Source organism: Phallusia mammillata, chromosome 8 (genome assembly GCF_965637545.1).
Source record: "Phallusia mammillata chromosome 8, kaPhaMamm4.hap1.1, whole genome shotgun sequence".
Taxonomy (NCBI): Eukaryota; Metazoa; Chordata; class Ascidiacea; order Phlebobranchia; family Ascidiidae; genus Phallusia; species Phallusia mammillata.
Genome location: NC_137259.1, coordinates 13,640,372 through 13,654,248, shown reverse-complemented (window position 1 = coordinate 13,654,248; position 13,877 = coordinate 13,640,372). Strand labels below are relative to the sequence as shown.

Here is a 13,877-nt window from a genome sequence, read left to right as displayed (position 1 = left end):
ATCAGGACGAAAGTAGCCAATTCATTCTGCATTCACGCAAGTCAGGATGGCCGAGTGGTCTAAGGCGCCAGACTCAAGCTGAAATGCTTCATCGTATTACGATGACATGGGTGTTCTGGTCTCCGAATGGAGGCGTGGGTTCGAATCCCACTTCTGACAAATATCTACTTTCTTCTGCTTTTTAAGTTACTTTTGCAGTCTAGCTGCAATCAATTTCAACTCAATACCAGATATTTCAAGAATTTGGCAAACAAATTACAAAAACACAGTAATCAGGACGAAACTAGCCAATTCATTCTGCATTCACGCAAGTCAGGATGGCCGAGTGGTTTAAGGCGCCAGACTCAAGCTGAAATGCTTCATCGTGTTACGATGACATGGGTGTTCTGGTCTCCGAATGGAGGCGTGGGTTCGAATCCCACTTCTGACAAATATCTATTTTCTTCTGCATTTTAAGTTACTTTTGCAGTCTAGCTGCAATCAATTTCAACTCAATACCAGATATTTCAAGAATTTGGCAAAAAAAATTACAAAAACACAGTAATCAGGACGAAAGTAGCCAATTCATTCTGCATTCACGCAAGTCAGGATGGCCGAGTGGTCTAAGGCGCCAGACTCAAGCTGAAATGCTTCATCGTATTACGATGACATGGGTGTTCTGGTCTCCGAATGGAGGCGTGGGTTCGAATCCCACTTCTGACAAATATCTACTTTCTTCTGCTTTTTAAGTTACTTTTGCAGTCTAGCTGCAATCAATTTCAACTCAATACCAGATATTTCAAGAATTTGGCAAACAAATTGCAAAAACACAGTAATCAGGACGAAACTACCAATTCATTCTGCATTCACGCAAGTCAGGATGGCCGAGCGGTCTAAGGCGCCAGACTCAAGCTGAAATGCTTCATCGTGTTACGATGACATGGGTGTTCTGGTCTCCGAATGGAGGCGTGGGTTCGAATCCCACTTCTGACAAATATCTATTAGTTTTCTTATTTTAGGTTACTTCCCACAAACCAGAGTATATCTGAAACTTGCTGCAGCTTTAACTGCAGCGTAAGCGAATTTTGTCACTTACGCATTTAAGGGATCGACGGCCAATCCGTATGGTGAACCAACTCCCGTTTCATTGCCAGTATTTCCAACCACAGTGCGAGTAAAAAATTGATGACTGGATGTCGGGTCCATATGAACAACCTCAATAGTTCTGCACGGAATAAAATAAGTTGTATACAGTAAACACAAAATCGGAACCAGTTGTTGCAGGGAAATTTTGTGTTTGTTGTCATAAACAGTGAAATGTGTTATAGTGGTAAACGTGACTTATGTCGTGAGATTCAGAGTGGTGACCTTGTGGCCAAAACAAGTATTTGCTGATCAAGCAGATAAGCCTCAATAGTAGTTTAACTTGTAGAGTCTTGACTAAATCGCTATGGCTGGGTATAGCTTCCGTAACCATACATGACATTACATTATTCATCAGCAAGCCTAACATACAAGCTGGTTTAGTTTCTTGAAATATTTTGTCACATAACTTTGGCCTATGTAATAAGAACAAAACTTATCTTGGAAATAAAACCATTATATGATTTTACCTGACATCTGGATTGGTATAATACAGATTTCTTGACATCCAATCCACTGCCAGTGCGTTCGGGGTACCTACTATCGAACCAGGTGCAAAGTAAGATTTAGATGTCCCGTTGATGTGAGCTCTGTGTATGTTGCCGTACTGAAATACAACAAAAAGTGTTTTCTGTTCAGTGTTATTTTTGATACGCCCGATGTCGTCGAAACCATGCCTCAGTTGCTAGTATTTGGGTTTTCCAGGAAAGGGAGGAAATCTTAATCTGAAACTATTTATTGTATCGATTTCTCCTTTTTTCACGCTTTCAAAAGCTGTTTTTAGACTAGCTTTGAGACGCATGTTGGTACCGACAATGACAAATGAATCTGACTCTGTTAAAACGTCGGTTTAGCAAATTATTTACATTTGTTTCCAGTTATTTGGCAGCCCAATTTGCAATTGAGTTAGGACGTAATAAACAAACTGATATTAAACCGCATTTAGTATTGATTCAATTAGAATTAGAATTTTGCAAAGGTCTTTTCTGGTAAGAACTAGAAGACGTGACTTCCATAACTTACATGTTAATTAGAGAACTACATACTTGACTATTAAATATAGAAGGTGGAAAAAAAACTATATTTTCAATTCAGCTGCACAACCATCATAAACACTAATATTCGGACCATCTGCGGCCATTTCCACACTTTACTAGCTGAAAAAGAAACACTTACTTGATTTTCCACCCAGTAAATCCACTCATCTCTATCATCGTGTTCAACGTCAATTCCGTTATTAGCGTTGGTGATTGGAATAATCTTGTCGTTGGCCTGATCTGCTGGGTCCGGTGAAATGCCGAATATTTTATCGGGTGTTGAAACGATCAAAAATTCATCCTGCAAGATACAATCAGCAACTGATTAAAAGATACGATCGTTTTAAAGGAGTGCTTAAAATTGCTTGGTACAAATGAATCAGGTACAGTATAAATTCATAGACCACCAAAAACCAATAGAAAAGTTTCTTGTATATTGTGGTTTCTTGAATGAATTTTTTTTGCATTTTTAAAAGCCTAAAAGCAATCTGGTATCTTCTGCGCTCGACGATTTTGAATTATTTGCTGCGCATCTATAACTTATGTCAGGCGTTTAGCGTGAATACGAGTCCCAAAATGGTGTTTAATTTTCTTTATTAAAGCAAACAAACAAAACTTCCATGGTGTACGCATTATTTTGATCGTTTTTTACTTTTAAGCCATTCTTCAAGAATTCTGTTATGTTGTGTAAGAATTAAAATTGCAGTAAAAACGTAAACCACGTTGATACAGGTAAAAGCGAAAGTTAATATGATCTCACCTTTTGTTGCGTGCAAGTGTGAGCATCTGTGAGTGTCGATCCAATTGGACAAGCACAGGAATAATATCGAGGTCGGAAGTTACTAAGCAGACAGATGTGAGAGCACGGGTTGTCAGAACAGTAGTTGGTTGCTATAAAGTAGGTAAAAGGTCAAAACTTGGTGGTTCAATGCATTTGTTTTGTTCTAAAGTATCAATGTCCATTATTTTACTTACAAGTGATAATAGCACTGTTTGTATGGTTAAGATCCATAAAACATGGTTTTATACGACATATTTCTAATTGAAAGCGGTAAAATACCAGTTTTTATTGCTAAGTCTATTGTATTGGTAAATTATAACAACAGGCCTAATTAAGCGCATTGCTAATGTCTACGTCAGACTAAGGTCATTCAGAAATCTAAAAAGCATTGTCGGGATGCTGTGAGATAGTCTTAATGAATTAAATACTAATTGTCTATGACAAAATGTTTCAGGACCAACAAAAAAGGTTAAGCAATGACCAACTCCTTTTAATAACGTTTCAATCACTGAGCTGCAACTCAGCAATGTTACCAGTAGATAGCTGAGTTACAGTTAGCCGTGTTGCCATACAAGCAGGTTGACAACATTCTGTCTGCACATATAACAGCGATGTTTGGAACTTTTGGCTGGGAAAAATATTTACCGTTGGGTTGTCGTGCAGGGTTTAATGCATGGATATCCGTGGCTTGACTGACCCCAGAAACAACCACACTTTGTCCGTCATTTCCGTCCCATTTATTACAAGCTGATACCGTGTACGTCTCCTTGTCGGTCCAATACAGTGTGTCCTCAAGAATAGTGAGAGCGTGTGGGTGACGGACAATCTAAAATTTGAAACAAACGACGTAACGTTTTCGTATCTGTTGTAGGCATTAGAGTTAAACTTGCTTGTAAGTGTCGTGCTCAAATTACAGTGGATTCTCTTCATAGGAGAAGCATAAACATGGTGCGGTAAATTAATGTATGAAGGGAAATACGATAGATAGGCACTTGTATGTCCATATAGCGCCGCGATCTAGACAAATATTTTGAGATCTAGGCAAAAATGGCTAGAGCTACTAAAACCATAAATTACGTCAGCATTTAGCCAAACTTCGATAGGTGGGGCAAAGAGCTAAATTATAAAATTGCAGATAAAAGCAGTATGGCTGGGAAGTAAGTTTTTGAAAATTAAACATTGTTTTAGTGTTAGTATCATTGAATTATTATTTTTTTGATAATATCTAAACCAAACCATAGGCCTAACCGTCTTTTTTTGAGATAGGCCCCGCTTTAAATAGGTGTTAGTGCTCTTAGCGCCACCTATCGAAAATTAGTATTATGTGCGACTGATGTGAATTATGGTATTATATGAAAATATCATAATAAGTACACCACCACATACACATCCTGCTTAACGAAATTCTGTTCACAATTCAAATAAAAATTTACGAAGGGCAGACACTTGAACAAACTTTGAAAAAAAGGCTGAAGAAACACATTAAACAACAATTCCACTTACTAGATCACCAGCAATAACTTCGGTCCTGCCAGATCCCCAATAATCACATCGATGTATGAAGTCAAGTTTGGCGTCAGCGAAATATACCATGAAGTTGGGATAGTCAAGAGTGAGACCGTTCGGCCAGTACAGTCCCTCACTCACTATAGCTGTCCTACCTTTACCATCCATGTCAGATCGCTCCACTTTGGGATTTTGGCCCCAATCCGTCCAAAACAAGAAGTGAATCCTGTTTGATTTAAGAAAATTGTTTTTTGCGTTTGGTGTTGTTATTGATTACAAAGAAGTTTGCTATTTAACGATAAGGCGTATACTGACTTTTTGTTCGTATGTTTTACAGTGTTACGCAATGTTTTTGAATTTCATAAAAAAGAGTGTCCGAAAAAATACTTTTATACCCTATAATAAAAGCAAAAATCACAGCAATCAGTAAATCATTCAATAAAAGTTTGGAATTCTAAATAGCGTAGTTTGTGGTTTTGAAAACACGTTTTTTACTGTAAGTATTTCAAGAAAACACGTAAGTATTTCAAACTGTTTAGTTCTGTACATCAGCGCTTCTAAAAACTTGCTACCTTGCTAAAAAGGATCACCATTTTGACCAAATCGTTGAATGTAAAAACTTTAACCATGATTTCTAATAAAATATGCTAAACAACTAGTAAATTGTCACAATGGAACCAAACTACTTTAGTTTTTGGTGCTCAGTACCCAAAGATCTTGAGAAAGAAACGATTTTTCGGTGCAATTTGTCCGCAAACTGATGGCTTTGTGTCGTTTTAGGGCGAAAGCATTTCAATTTTAGAAAAGTATATCGACCAGAACATATTACTCTACCACCAGGTTAACCAGCCTAACATTTCAAAGCCATGTTTTTTTAATGCTACAAGTCCAACCAAGCTTACCCGTCTCTTGGGTCGACTGCTAGTCCCCGTGGATTTGTTACGTTTTCCGAATGTAAGACGATGCGATGTGTTCCATCCAATCTTGCAGCCTCAATCGTGCCCAGTTCATAGTCGCACCAGTATAAGTTTCTCGCCACCCAATCTACAACCACGTTCTCTGTAATAGACTGGCCGCTTTGTAGGACCTGTTAAATAAACCGGTACAATATTACGATACAGATTTTTAATGAAAGCCGCAGAGCAAAAATATCATTATTTTGTATGGTGATTTAAACCCCTAGTTCAAAAACCTCGAGGAGTTTTTAAGTAAACCACGAAAATATTAACAAACAAAAAAGGATATTTTTAAAATGCAAAATCATCTTTTAAGGCGATTACTTTTTTAGACACAATTGACACCCAAATTTAAACTTTCTATAAACCTAAAATTAGGTTGGATTTCATGACGCTTAGACTGGGCCACGTTGCGTTAACAAACGATATAGTTGTATACTTGTTTTAGACAACAAACGATATAGTTGTATACTTGTTTTAGACAACAAACGATATAGTTGTATACTTGTTTTAGACAACAAACGATATAGTTGTATACTTGTTTTAGACAACAAACGATATAGTTGTATACTTGTTTTAGACAACAAACGATATAGTTGTATACTTGTTTTAGACAACAAACGATATAGTTGTATACTTGTTTTAGACAACAAACGATATAGTTGTATACTTGTTTTAGACAACAAACGATATAGTTGTATACTTGTTTTAGACAACAAACGATATAGTTGTATACTTGTTTTAGACAACAAACGACATAGTTGTGTTGTTGAAAAAGAAACCAACATGTTTCTTAACATTTTTCAGCTATATCCTATAACTATATATATGTCTTTCATTTTCTTACCATTTTTTTAAAAGTTTTTACCCGATTTGTGTTAAAAGCCAAGTAAAGTAAAATGGAAGTACCAAATGAGTTACATTAAAGCAAAATCTCACCACACTAATCGGGTATCCTGTGAAGCCGGCCTTATACAAAGTTCCTCTATTCACGTCAGCGTAGTAAATTGACTGTGTAAGCCAATCAAAATCGGCACCCATGATTTTGTTGCCATATATGGGAGCTCTCAGCGAATTTTTATCCAGGTTGTACTCATAAACGTATCGTCCGTTTGATATCATCAAAATTCTTTGTCCGCCTGGTAAATCAAATAGAAAAATTACCCACCTTGTAAACTCAAAAGCAATGTCACCAGTAACGCTTGTTGTAAACAATCTTACTACAATGTAGGCTATTTGAATTATAGTTGCAGGACTCAAACCCGAAAGTATAAGCCCCAAACCCGACCAGAAGCAACTTTTAACAAAGCATAGCTCGAATAAGACCCGGAAGTTACTAACGTGTATTAAGGCCGGAATCAATACGTTTTATTTGAACTCAACCCCTAATCAAGGGTGTCCCTAAAATCCCAGTCTTACTTAAAACTCTGAACAAACAGTTACAAAACATAACCCACCCATTTTGAATTAAGCAAGTTTGCCGTATACAACAGCACAAAGTAGGTTACTTAAACGATTGTAATTTGCCGTTTCTAGTTGAATTGTTACAAAAGCTTTTCAAAAGTTTACCAACGAGTCTAGACCAAAACAACATAGAAATTGCCACTTCATAAATACGAACTTGTTATTTTGCATGTTCTGTCGTCAATGTCAAGTTCGTATCCTTCGGCACATTTGCATATAAAAGAGCCTTCTGTGTTTTCACACTGCTGACTACAATAGTGCAAAGCACATTCGTCGATATCTGAAATAAAATGGTTAAGAGTATGAGGCCAGTATAGCAAAGTCAAACTAAGATAAAAGGGTTTGTTGCAAACCCACGCATCTGGAGTTTTGCAACGCAAATAAAACTTCATGTTTCTTATACTGTTTTACTGCTTTTATTTATTTTAACGTGTTTGTGTTAGCACTCATTTTTGTATCGATTTGCATTTCGATTTGCAGGAACTGACATAGGCGAAATATCTATTCCTTTATAATATAAACGTTTATAATGAACCGACTTTTTTTCTGTTGTTTGCTTCTTTAATCGTTTGATTTTGGACCACGAGGCATAACTTATGAGGGACTCGATATACATTGGAACAACACGACCATTACATACTCGCACAACCCAAAAAACAAGTAAAAAAGTGTTTGGTTACCAGCACATGTCCTGCTGTCATTAAGAAGTTGGTAGCCATCTCCGTTACACCAACACATAGCGCCTGTAGGTAGGTTGACACATTCCCCCACACAACCAAAGCCTGGGCACAAGTCGACGTCTACACAATAACAACATTTGTTAAATAGTACTAAAAGATGGTACACAATGAATATTAAACCAACAAATACAAAGACAATAGACTTTTAAAATAAATGATGAACAGAAATGTTTTGAACCACTGAGAAAAACAAACGCTTTAAAATGTACTTATTTTGTCATTTAAAACACTTTGGGCTTTACGAATGACAAGAATTAAAATAAACTTCTATGCGACAAAAAACAAACGATGAAGGTACGTTATACATTCCATGTTACGTAACACTGGTCATTTCGAGCTATTATGCAAATACTGTACTAGTTTCTTAAAGTCATCATGTCACAAACAAAAACGGCTTTTAACCTATTGTTACCTCACATAATCGTGACTTCATAATAAACCGAACAAACAATATCGAAGGTTGGCATTTCGACTTACCACAAAACGAGCCTTCGTCCACAGCATCTGGGCAATCCGGCATACCATTGCATATCTCCGAATATTTAATACAGTCGGTCGTCCCAGGGCATTCCCATTCATCAAACGTACAAGGGGGCGGTGGCAGGGTGGGAGGGGGCGTGGCTAGCGTAAACGCAACAATTATAAACAACTTGCAAAGTTTCGACCTATGCTTGTTCGGGTAAAACAAGCCAAGGTTAGCAGTTGAGGCAAGTTTTCATGGCACGTCAAGTAATTTTAGGCTTCCTATTGACGTACAGTTTGACAAAACTTAAAGTATTCCATTGCTTGTTTTCCGCTTATTATGATTTATTGGTACCAAAACGCTACAAATGAAAAGGCACAAATTCACGATATCGCTGGCACGCTAAGTCATTATTATCATTTTGCCATAGCAAGTTTATAAGGTTGCCGAACCCTTATTTAGGCCTTTTACCATGCTAAAACTACTTATTGTAGACAATTTGTTTTTAAATTATTTCAGTTTTTTAAATTGTATTAACGTGCGAGGCACATCGTAAAAAAGCTACGACGACGAAAACACAATAAGCCTGTGTAGATAGTAAGGCGTCCAACTAATGAAATAAAATCCCAACAGCAAAAACGTTAATGCGTCGTTTGTTATAGCCTAATGTTGCTAAAACAATCATTTATTAGCACTTACGACAGCCCTTTTCGTCCGAATTATCGCCGCAATCGTTATCACCATCACATTTCAGGTAACTTGAAATACAAAAATCGTTGTCACATCGGAATTGGTACGATGCGCAGGTCACAGGTGCTGTTAAAACAAAACATGTTCGATTTCGTGTTTCGCCCATAAACCAAGGGAGGACATAACTTACGGCATGTTGGCGGTTCGTCCGATCCGTCGTCACAATCGTGTCTTGTGTCACACCACCACGATTGCGGAATACAATCTCCCGAAGTTTGGCACTGGAATTCGTCGTCTTCGCATTGTCCAGGTGGCCGCGTTGCTAAATTATACAGCATATATAAGAGTAAAATGGCACATTGGAACGTGCTCTGTTTGGGCCTACTAATTCCATACAGGATAAAATATGTCTTTTTTGACACATGATAGTTGTTTCGGTGGGCATACAAATCAAACTAATATTTTTGATACGGTAAATTATTTTGGTTCTTTTATATTCGTGGTTCCCAACCTTTATCGACAAATTCCTCCTTTAACAATGCAAAAAAAAAACATTCCTTCAATATATGATACAAAATAGGCACATGCTAATGTTAAACCATACAAAAATCATTAAAAATCGATTTTTTATCATCTTTACAGCCCATATTCCCATAGCTTAAGTGTCTATGTACAAACTACAAACCTTTAAAGTAAATTTCCCTCCTCAGGTTGTAACTCTTACCCGGTTGGGAACCACCGCATAATTTGAGACAAGTTATAAAACAGTCCCAAATTAGTAAATTCGCGAAATTTAAAACTAAATTGGTTTACAGTGCAATTTTTGGGAATCTGGACAAAAAAATTTAAACTTGTCTTGAAAACGACAAAAAAAGGAATTCTTACGACAATCAGCTTCGTCAGATCCGTCTCTGCAGTCTGGATATCCGTCACATATGTAGTTGGTGTGGACACACTGAAGTCCGTTCGCGCATGTGAAGTAATAGCGCGGATCGCAAGCAACTGGAGCTAAACATTTAAGCAGTGGTTCTTAACCATTTTTCCTTGCTGCACCCCTTTCAAATCACTAACTAATTTTCGCACCCCCTTTCAAATCACTAACTAATTTTCGCACCCCCTTTCAAATCACTAACTAATTTTCGCACCCCCTTTCAAATCACTAACTAATTTTCGCACCCCCTTTCAAATCACTAACTAATTTTCGCTCCCCCTTCTGTAATTGCTTAAATAGAATAGACCTAACCAACCTTAATGATTCAGCATCCCCGCACCCCCTAGGAACAGTTCTCGCACCCCTAGGAACAGTTCTCGCACCCCTTGGGAGTGCGTGCACCCCAGGTTAAGAACCCCTGATTTAAGGCATAGGGGTTGAAACAACATGAACAAAACAGCACGAAAACAGCATACTGTATTTAAAAATATACAAACGATCAGTTTTGTATCAAAACTTCATCTGCCAGTCATTTAGACTAAAAATCACCTAAACGTATATTTCAGATAAACGCATAATTCAGATTAACGCATAATTCACTCTGTGGCAGCATCAACGCTAGAGTTTTTGTGCCTGGTAGCAACCTACTTTGGGTCCATTATTCAGAACAAAAGTAAGATGATCAAAAACCTGACAACTTACGACAGTCTTTTTCATCCGCCCCATCAATACAATCGTTATAACCGTTACACCGGAGCTGGGATGCAATACATCGGTGGTTTGGACAAGTAAACTGGTCTGGGGAGCATGACACGTCTTCGCCTAAAGGACAATAGAAATCATTTTGTTAAATGTACAAATCCAGGAAGCCTTAAAGTTAAAACAGCACCTTCGAAACCTTAGACACTATAATAATCTTTCCTTAAGCGATAACGAAAGTTGTTACTAAGTTGAATGAGTGGATTAAACACAAACTGGTTTAGACCAGGGCTTCTCAAACTGTGGGTCGCGACCCAAATTGGGGTCACGAAATATAGTTTTGGGGTCGCAAAACATCATGCGTTATTATGTTAATGTCACAATAAATGGTATACGTACGTAAATTTATTGTTTAAACATCATTCACGTGTATAGGCTATACCCATCAAGAGGTCACCTAGAAATTTCTTTTCTAAAATAGGGTCGCAGAGCAAGAAAGTTTGAGAAGCCCTGGTTTAGACGATGATTGTTTGATGATTAACTGGCCAATATTTGCACCAAAGCGATATGCCCCAACGATGTTTATACGCCTAAGCCTGTCATAGGGCAAACCATGTTTTAGTACAATGTAGTAAGACACAACTGAAGCTTTTGGCGTTGTACTAACAGTAAATAGCTTTAAATGCTTAACTTACAGTCTTTTTCGTCGCTTCCATCGCCACAATCGTTGTCGGAGTCACAGACCCACACAGGTGAAATACAACGACCGTTATCACAGTGAAACTGGCTGTCTGTACATGGTCTGAAATCATAAACTAAAGTTGAGTGTATGAGCACAGTCATGTCAGATAAACAAAAATGACAACACTTGTTCATTGCACAACCAACCAACGTTTGTTCCATAAAACAGTAATCAAATAAGTAAACCTTTATCAACAGTATTGAAACTTTTTTATGGATAGGAAGTAATTTCCGCTTTATGCTTTTTAACACGTTGACTGCCAACTACGAGTTATCTCGTAGTTGCCGATCTAGCCCGGCTTGCCAGATACGAGTATACTCGTAGTAGACTTATTTGATTGTAATGCGCTTAAAACGAGCTGGCGTCTCGAACTAACGTCGTAGATGCGTTGTGGCAACACCGAGACACCCTACACCAGCATGTTACCTACGAGTTAACTCGTAGCATGGCACACAAAATTTTTCGACCTGATTTTGACCTGATTTCAGAACGCCACTGAAACATGTTTGGCAAATTTGAGCACAACATAGGAATATCCCTTGGCAGTCAACGTGTTAACAAAAACTTAAATTGTTGGTATGTTATATTTGGTTGTATTCGGTAATAGAGTCAAGTTAACCTTGGCGAGGGACAATCATTTGGTTCGTCGCTCCCATCTCCACAATCATCATCTCCATCACATTTCCAGCTGGTCGAAATACATTTCTGGTTGTCGCATTTGAAGCCATAGGGACCACAAGTTCCAAAGCCTGTTATTCATAAAAGCGAAAATAAAAACTAGTGGTTCGTTTTTGCAAAGCTTGGCCCCAATTAAACAGTGTGTGGGATAGGAGAATTAGTAAACTGAAGAAGGACACAAGTTGATGAATCTAACCGCAACGTGACCAGTTTTTTTCAAAAGCTGACAAAAATTCACTACCGTAAGTTAATTCACCAGGTCGAGTAGTTCTGTTGGCAAGGTCGTAGGTTCTAACCCTGACTCGGAGAAATCTTATAGGTTTAACTAAATGTGGAATCACAAACTCGCTAAGATAATAACGGACTTTAATGGTGAAAATAACGGCCCAAATAGACGTAAAAAGCAACATGCTTTATTGTTCAAACGATATCACTGATGATGGCATGAGCATTTGCCGAAACGTTTGAACAATAAAGCATGTTGCTTTTTACGTCTATTTGGGCCGTTATTTTCACCATTAAACTTATGAACAGATCCGTATATAGTGTTCCAAATAACGGACTTATTGTGAGTATAAAGCATTCAAGCGTTGGCCGCCCACCAACGACAAAATGAAAGCCCCCCAAAAACCAATCCACTACCAAGATAAAGCATACATACCAATAAATACATGACAAAAAACACATAGGGGACTTCAACGGACAAAATTTCTTTTTTGAACAAATCAAACAAGACAATATACCAAATAAAAGACTTAAAAAAGTAAAAAAAATGCAAAACCAGTATTGACTTTTACAGAAACTTACAGCTGTCTCCTTCATCCGACCCGTCCGTGCAGTCGTCGATTCCATTACATACATATGAGTTGTAAATACATCGGCCGTTGTCACACGTGAACTGTGGAAACACCATTTACATTTGTTTATTATTTCGGTAAACTTGAAATTAATATTGTATTTTAAATGTTTATAGGAGTGAGGCAGAGTTGCATTTTCAAACAAAAGGCGTAAGCATAATTTATAATAGTTGCAAAAAACACAAGGCGTTAAACCGTTATTGTAAAAATTTCTGGTCTGGAATAACCGATAGGTAAAGTACATACAATCCCAAGTACAAATTCATATTGCATATTTGTTTATCATTAATTTAATTACAAATCGTTAGCACTTTTACAAATGCTTAACAATACACATTACATGCAAAAATGCATTTCACAGTCCACATATAGCAACAAAAAAAAGCTTTTAAACACACAGGCTGACACAGCTCTTACTAACACCGCCTAAAAAGTGTGACAAAACAATACGCTTGGACAAGAAAAATAGGTATCTTTACCTGAAATTCGTCGCATATAGGTTCTGGTGTCGCGTGGGCATCAGGGATACAGTGTGTGTTGTCGACCCCTTGTATCATTCCATCGGGACAACCACAGTGCCGGGAACCTATATACGAGTAATTCGACTTCGTTTAAACGTTATTTCAAAGCAAAGCATGCGACAAAGTAAAAATAATATCGTGGACCTTTTTGGAGCAAGATTGAAGTACGCATACGAAACAACCATTTGGGCTTGAAACATAATTCTTTAAAACCAATTTTCAAGAAGTGAGATACAATTATTAACAGCTAACATTTTGATGCTCTTTCAACATGTAATATGCAATCATTTCGAGTTAATCACCAAATTTAGTGGACGTCTTGTGGACCACCCAAAAAGTCATCATGTTGTGGTCCATGGACCACCAGTTGAGAACCAGTGTTTTAGTTATTAGGCATAAGATTGGAGCACTATTGCTACTACAGTATTTATAGGTTTTGCTTTCACAATACAAAACATTTAATATTGGGTTCACAAATATACACATGTTTTTCTCATCAATTTTTGTGGAATGGTGGCCATAAACACGAAAAATATATCAAATACAAAATTTTTGGTAAAATCCGTAAGAATAACCGTTAAGGTGGAAGCATGGTTAAAAATCAAGCTACAGATCCACACTTTTCCAAACAATACATACTTTTACCGAAAGATAGCACAAACACAACATCACTTAAAGGAGCTTAAATAT

General features: G+C 37.4%; 1 protein-coding gene and 4 non-coding genes across 5 annotated transcripts in view; 4 read left to right on the top strand and 1 right to left on the bottom strand.

The window, feature by feature from the left end:
• LOC145204215 (low-density lipoprotein receptor-related protein 2-like) overlaps positions 1 to 13,877 on the bottom strand; it is an 85,006-nt gene that overhangs the window by 57,980 nt on the left and 13,149 nt on the right. Inside the window, exons 23-41 of the mRNA XM_080076691.1 lie at positions 13,146 to 13,252; positions 12,617 to 12,707; positions 11,751 to 11,880; positions 11,085 to 11,191; positions 10,393 to 10,512; positions 9,645 to 9,767; positions 8,950 to 9,081; positions 8,769 to 8,885; positions 8,084 to 8,227; positions 7,547 to 7,666; positions 7,024 to 7,146; positions 6,342 to 6,541; positions 5,349 to 5,533; positions 4,444 to 4,672; positions 3,586 to 3,766; positions 2,920 to 3,050; positions 2,299 to 2,460; positions 1,593 to 1,729; positions 1,076 to 1,204 (exon numbers count right to left, since the gene is read on the bottom strand). Of these exons, the coding sequence (XP_079932817.1) occupies positions 1,076 to 1,204; positions 1,593 to 1,729; positions 2,299 to 2,460; positions 2,920 to 3,050; positions 3,586 to 3,766; positions 4,444 to 4,672; positions 5,349 to 5,533; positions 6,342 to 6,541; positions 7,024 to 7,146; positions 7,547 to 7,666; positions 8,084 to 8,227; positions 8,769 to 8,885; positions 8,950 to 9,081; positions 9,645 to 9,767; positions 10,393 to 10,512; positions 11,085 to 11,191; positions 11,751 to 11,880; positions 12,617 to 12,707; positions 13,146 to 13,252 (2,668 nt within the window). The remainder of the gene's footprint in view (positions 1 to 1,075; positions 1,205 to 1,592; positions 1,730 to 2,298; positions 2,461 to 2,919; positions 3,051 to 3,585; positions 3,767 to 4,443; positions 4,673 to 5,348; positions 5,534 to 6,341; positions 6,542 to 7,023; positions 7,147 to 7,546; positions 7,667 to 8,083; positions 8,228 to 8,768; positions 8,886 to 8,949; positions 9,082 to 9,644; positions 9,768 to 10,392; positions 10,513 to 11,084; positions 11,192 to 11,750; positions 11,881 to 12,616; positions 12,708 to 13,145; positions 13,253 to 13,877) is intronic.
• Positions 41 to 159, top strand: Trnal-caa (transfer RNA leucine (anticodon CAA)). Its single transcript has 2 exons — positions 41 to 78; positions 114 to 159. It is a non-coding gene; the product is annotated as a tRNA-Leu (tRNA).
• Positions 312 to 430, top strand: Trnal-caa (transfer RNA leucine (anticodon CAA)). The gene is made up of 2 exons: positions 312 to 349; positions 385 to 430. It is a non-coding gene; the product is annotated as a tRNA-Leu (tRNA).
• Trnal-caa (transfer RNA leucine (anticodon CAA)) lies at positions 584 to 702 on the top strand. Its single transcript has 2 exons — positions 584 to 621; positions 657 to 702. It is a non-coding gene; the product is annotated as a tRNA-Leu (tRNA).
• On the top strand, positions 854 to 972 carry Trnal-caa (transfer RNA leucine (anticodon CAA)). Its single transcript has 2 exons — positions 854 to 891; positions 927 to 972. It is a non-coding gene; the product is annotated as a tRNA-Leu (tRNA).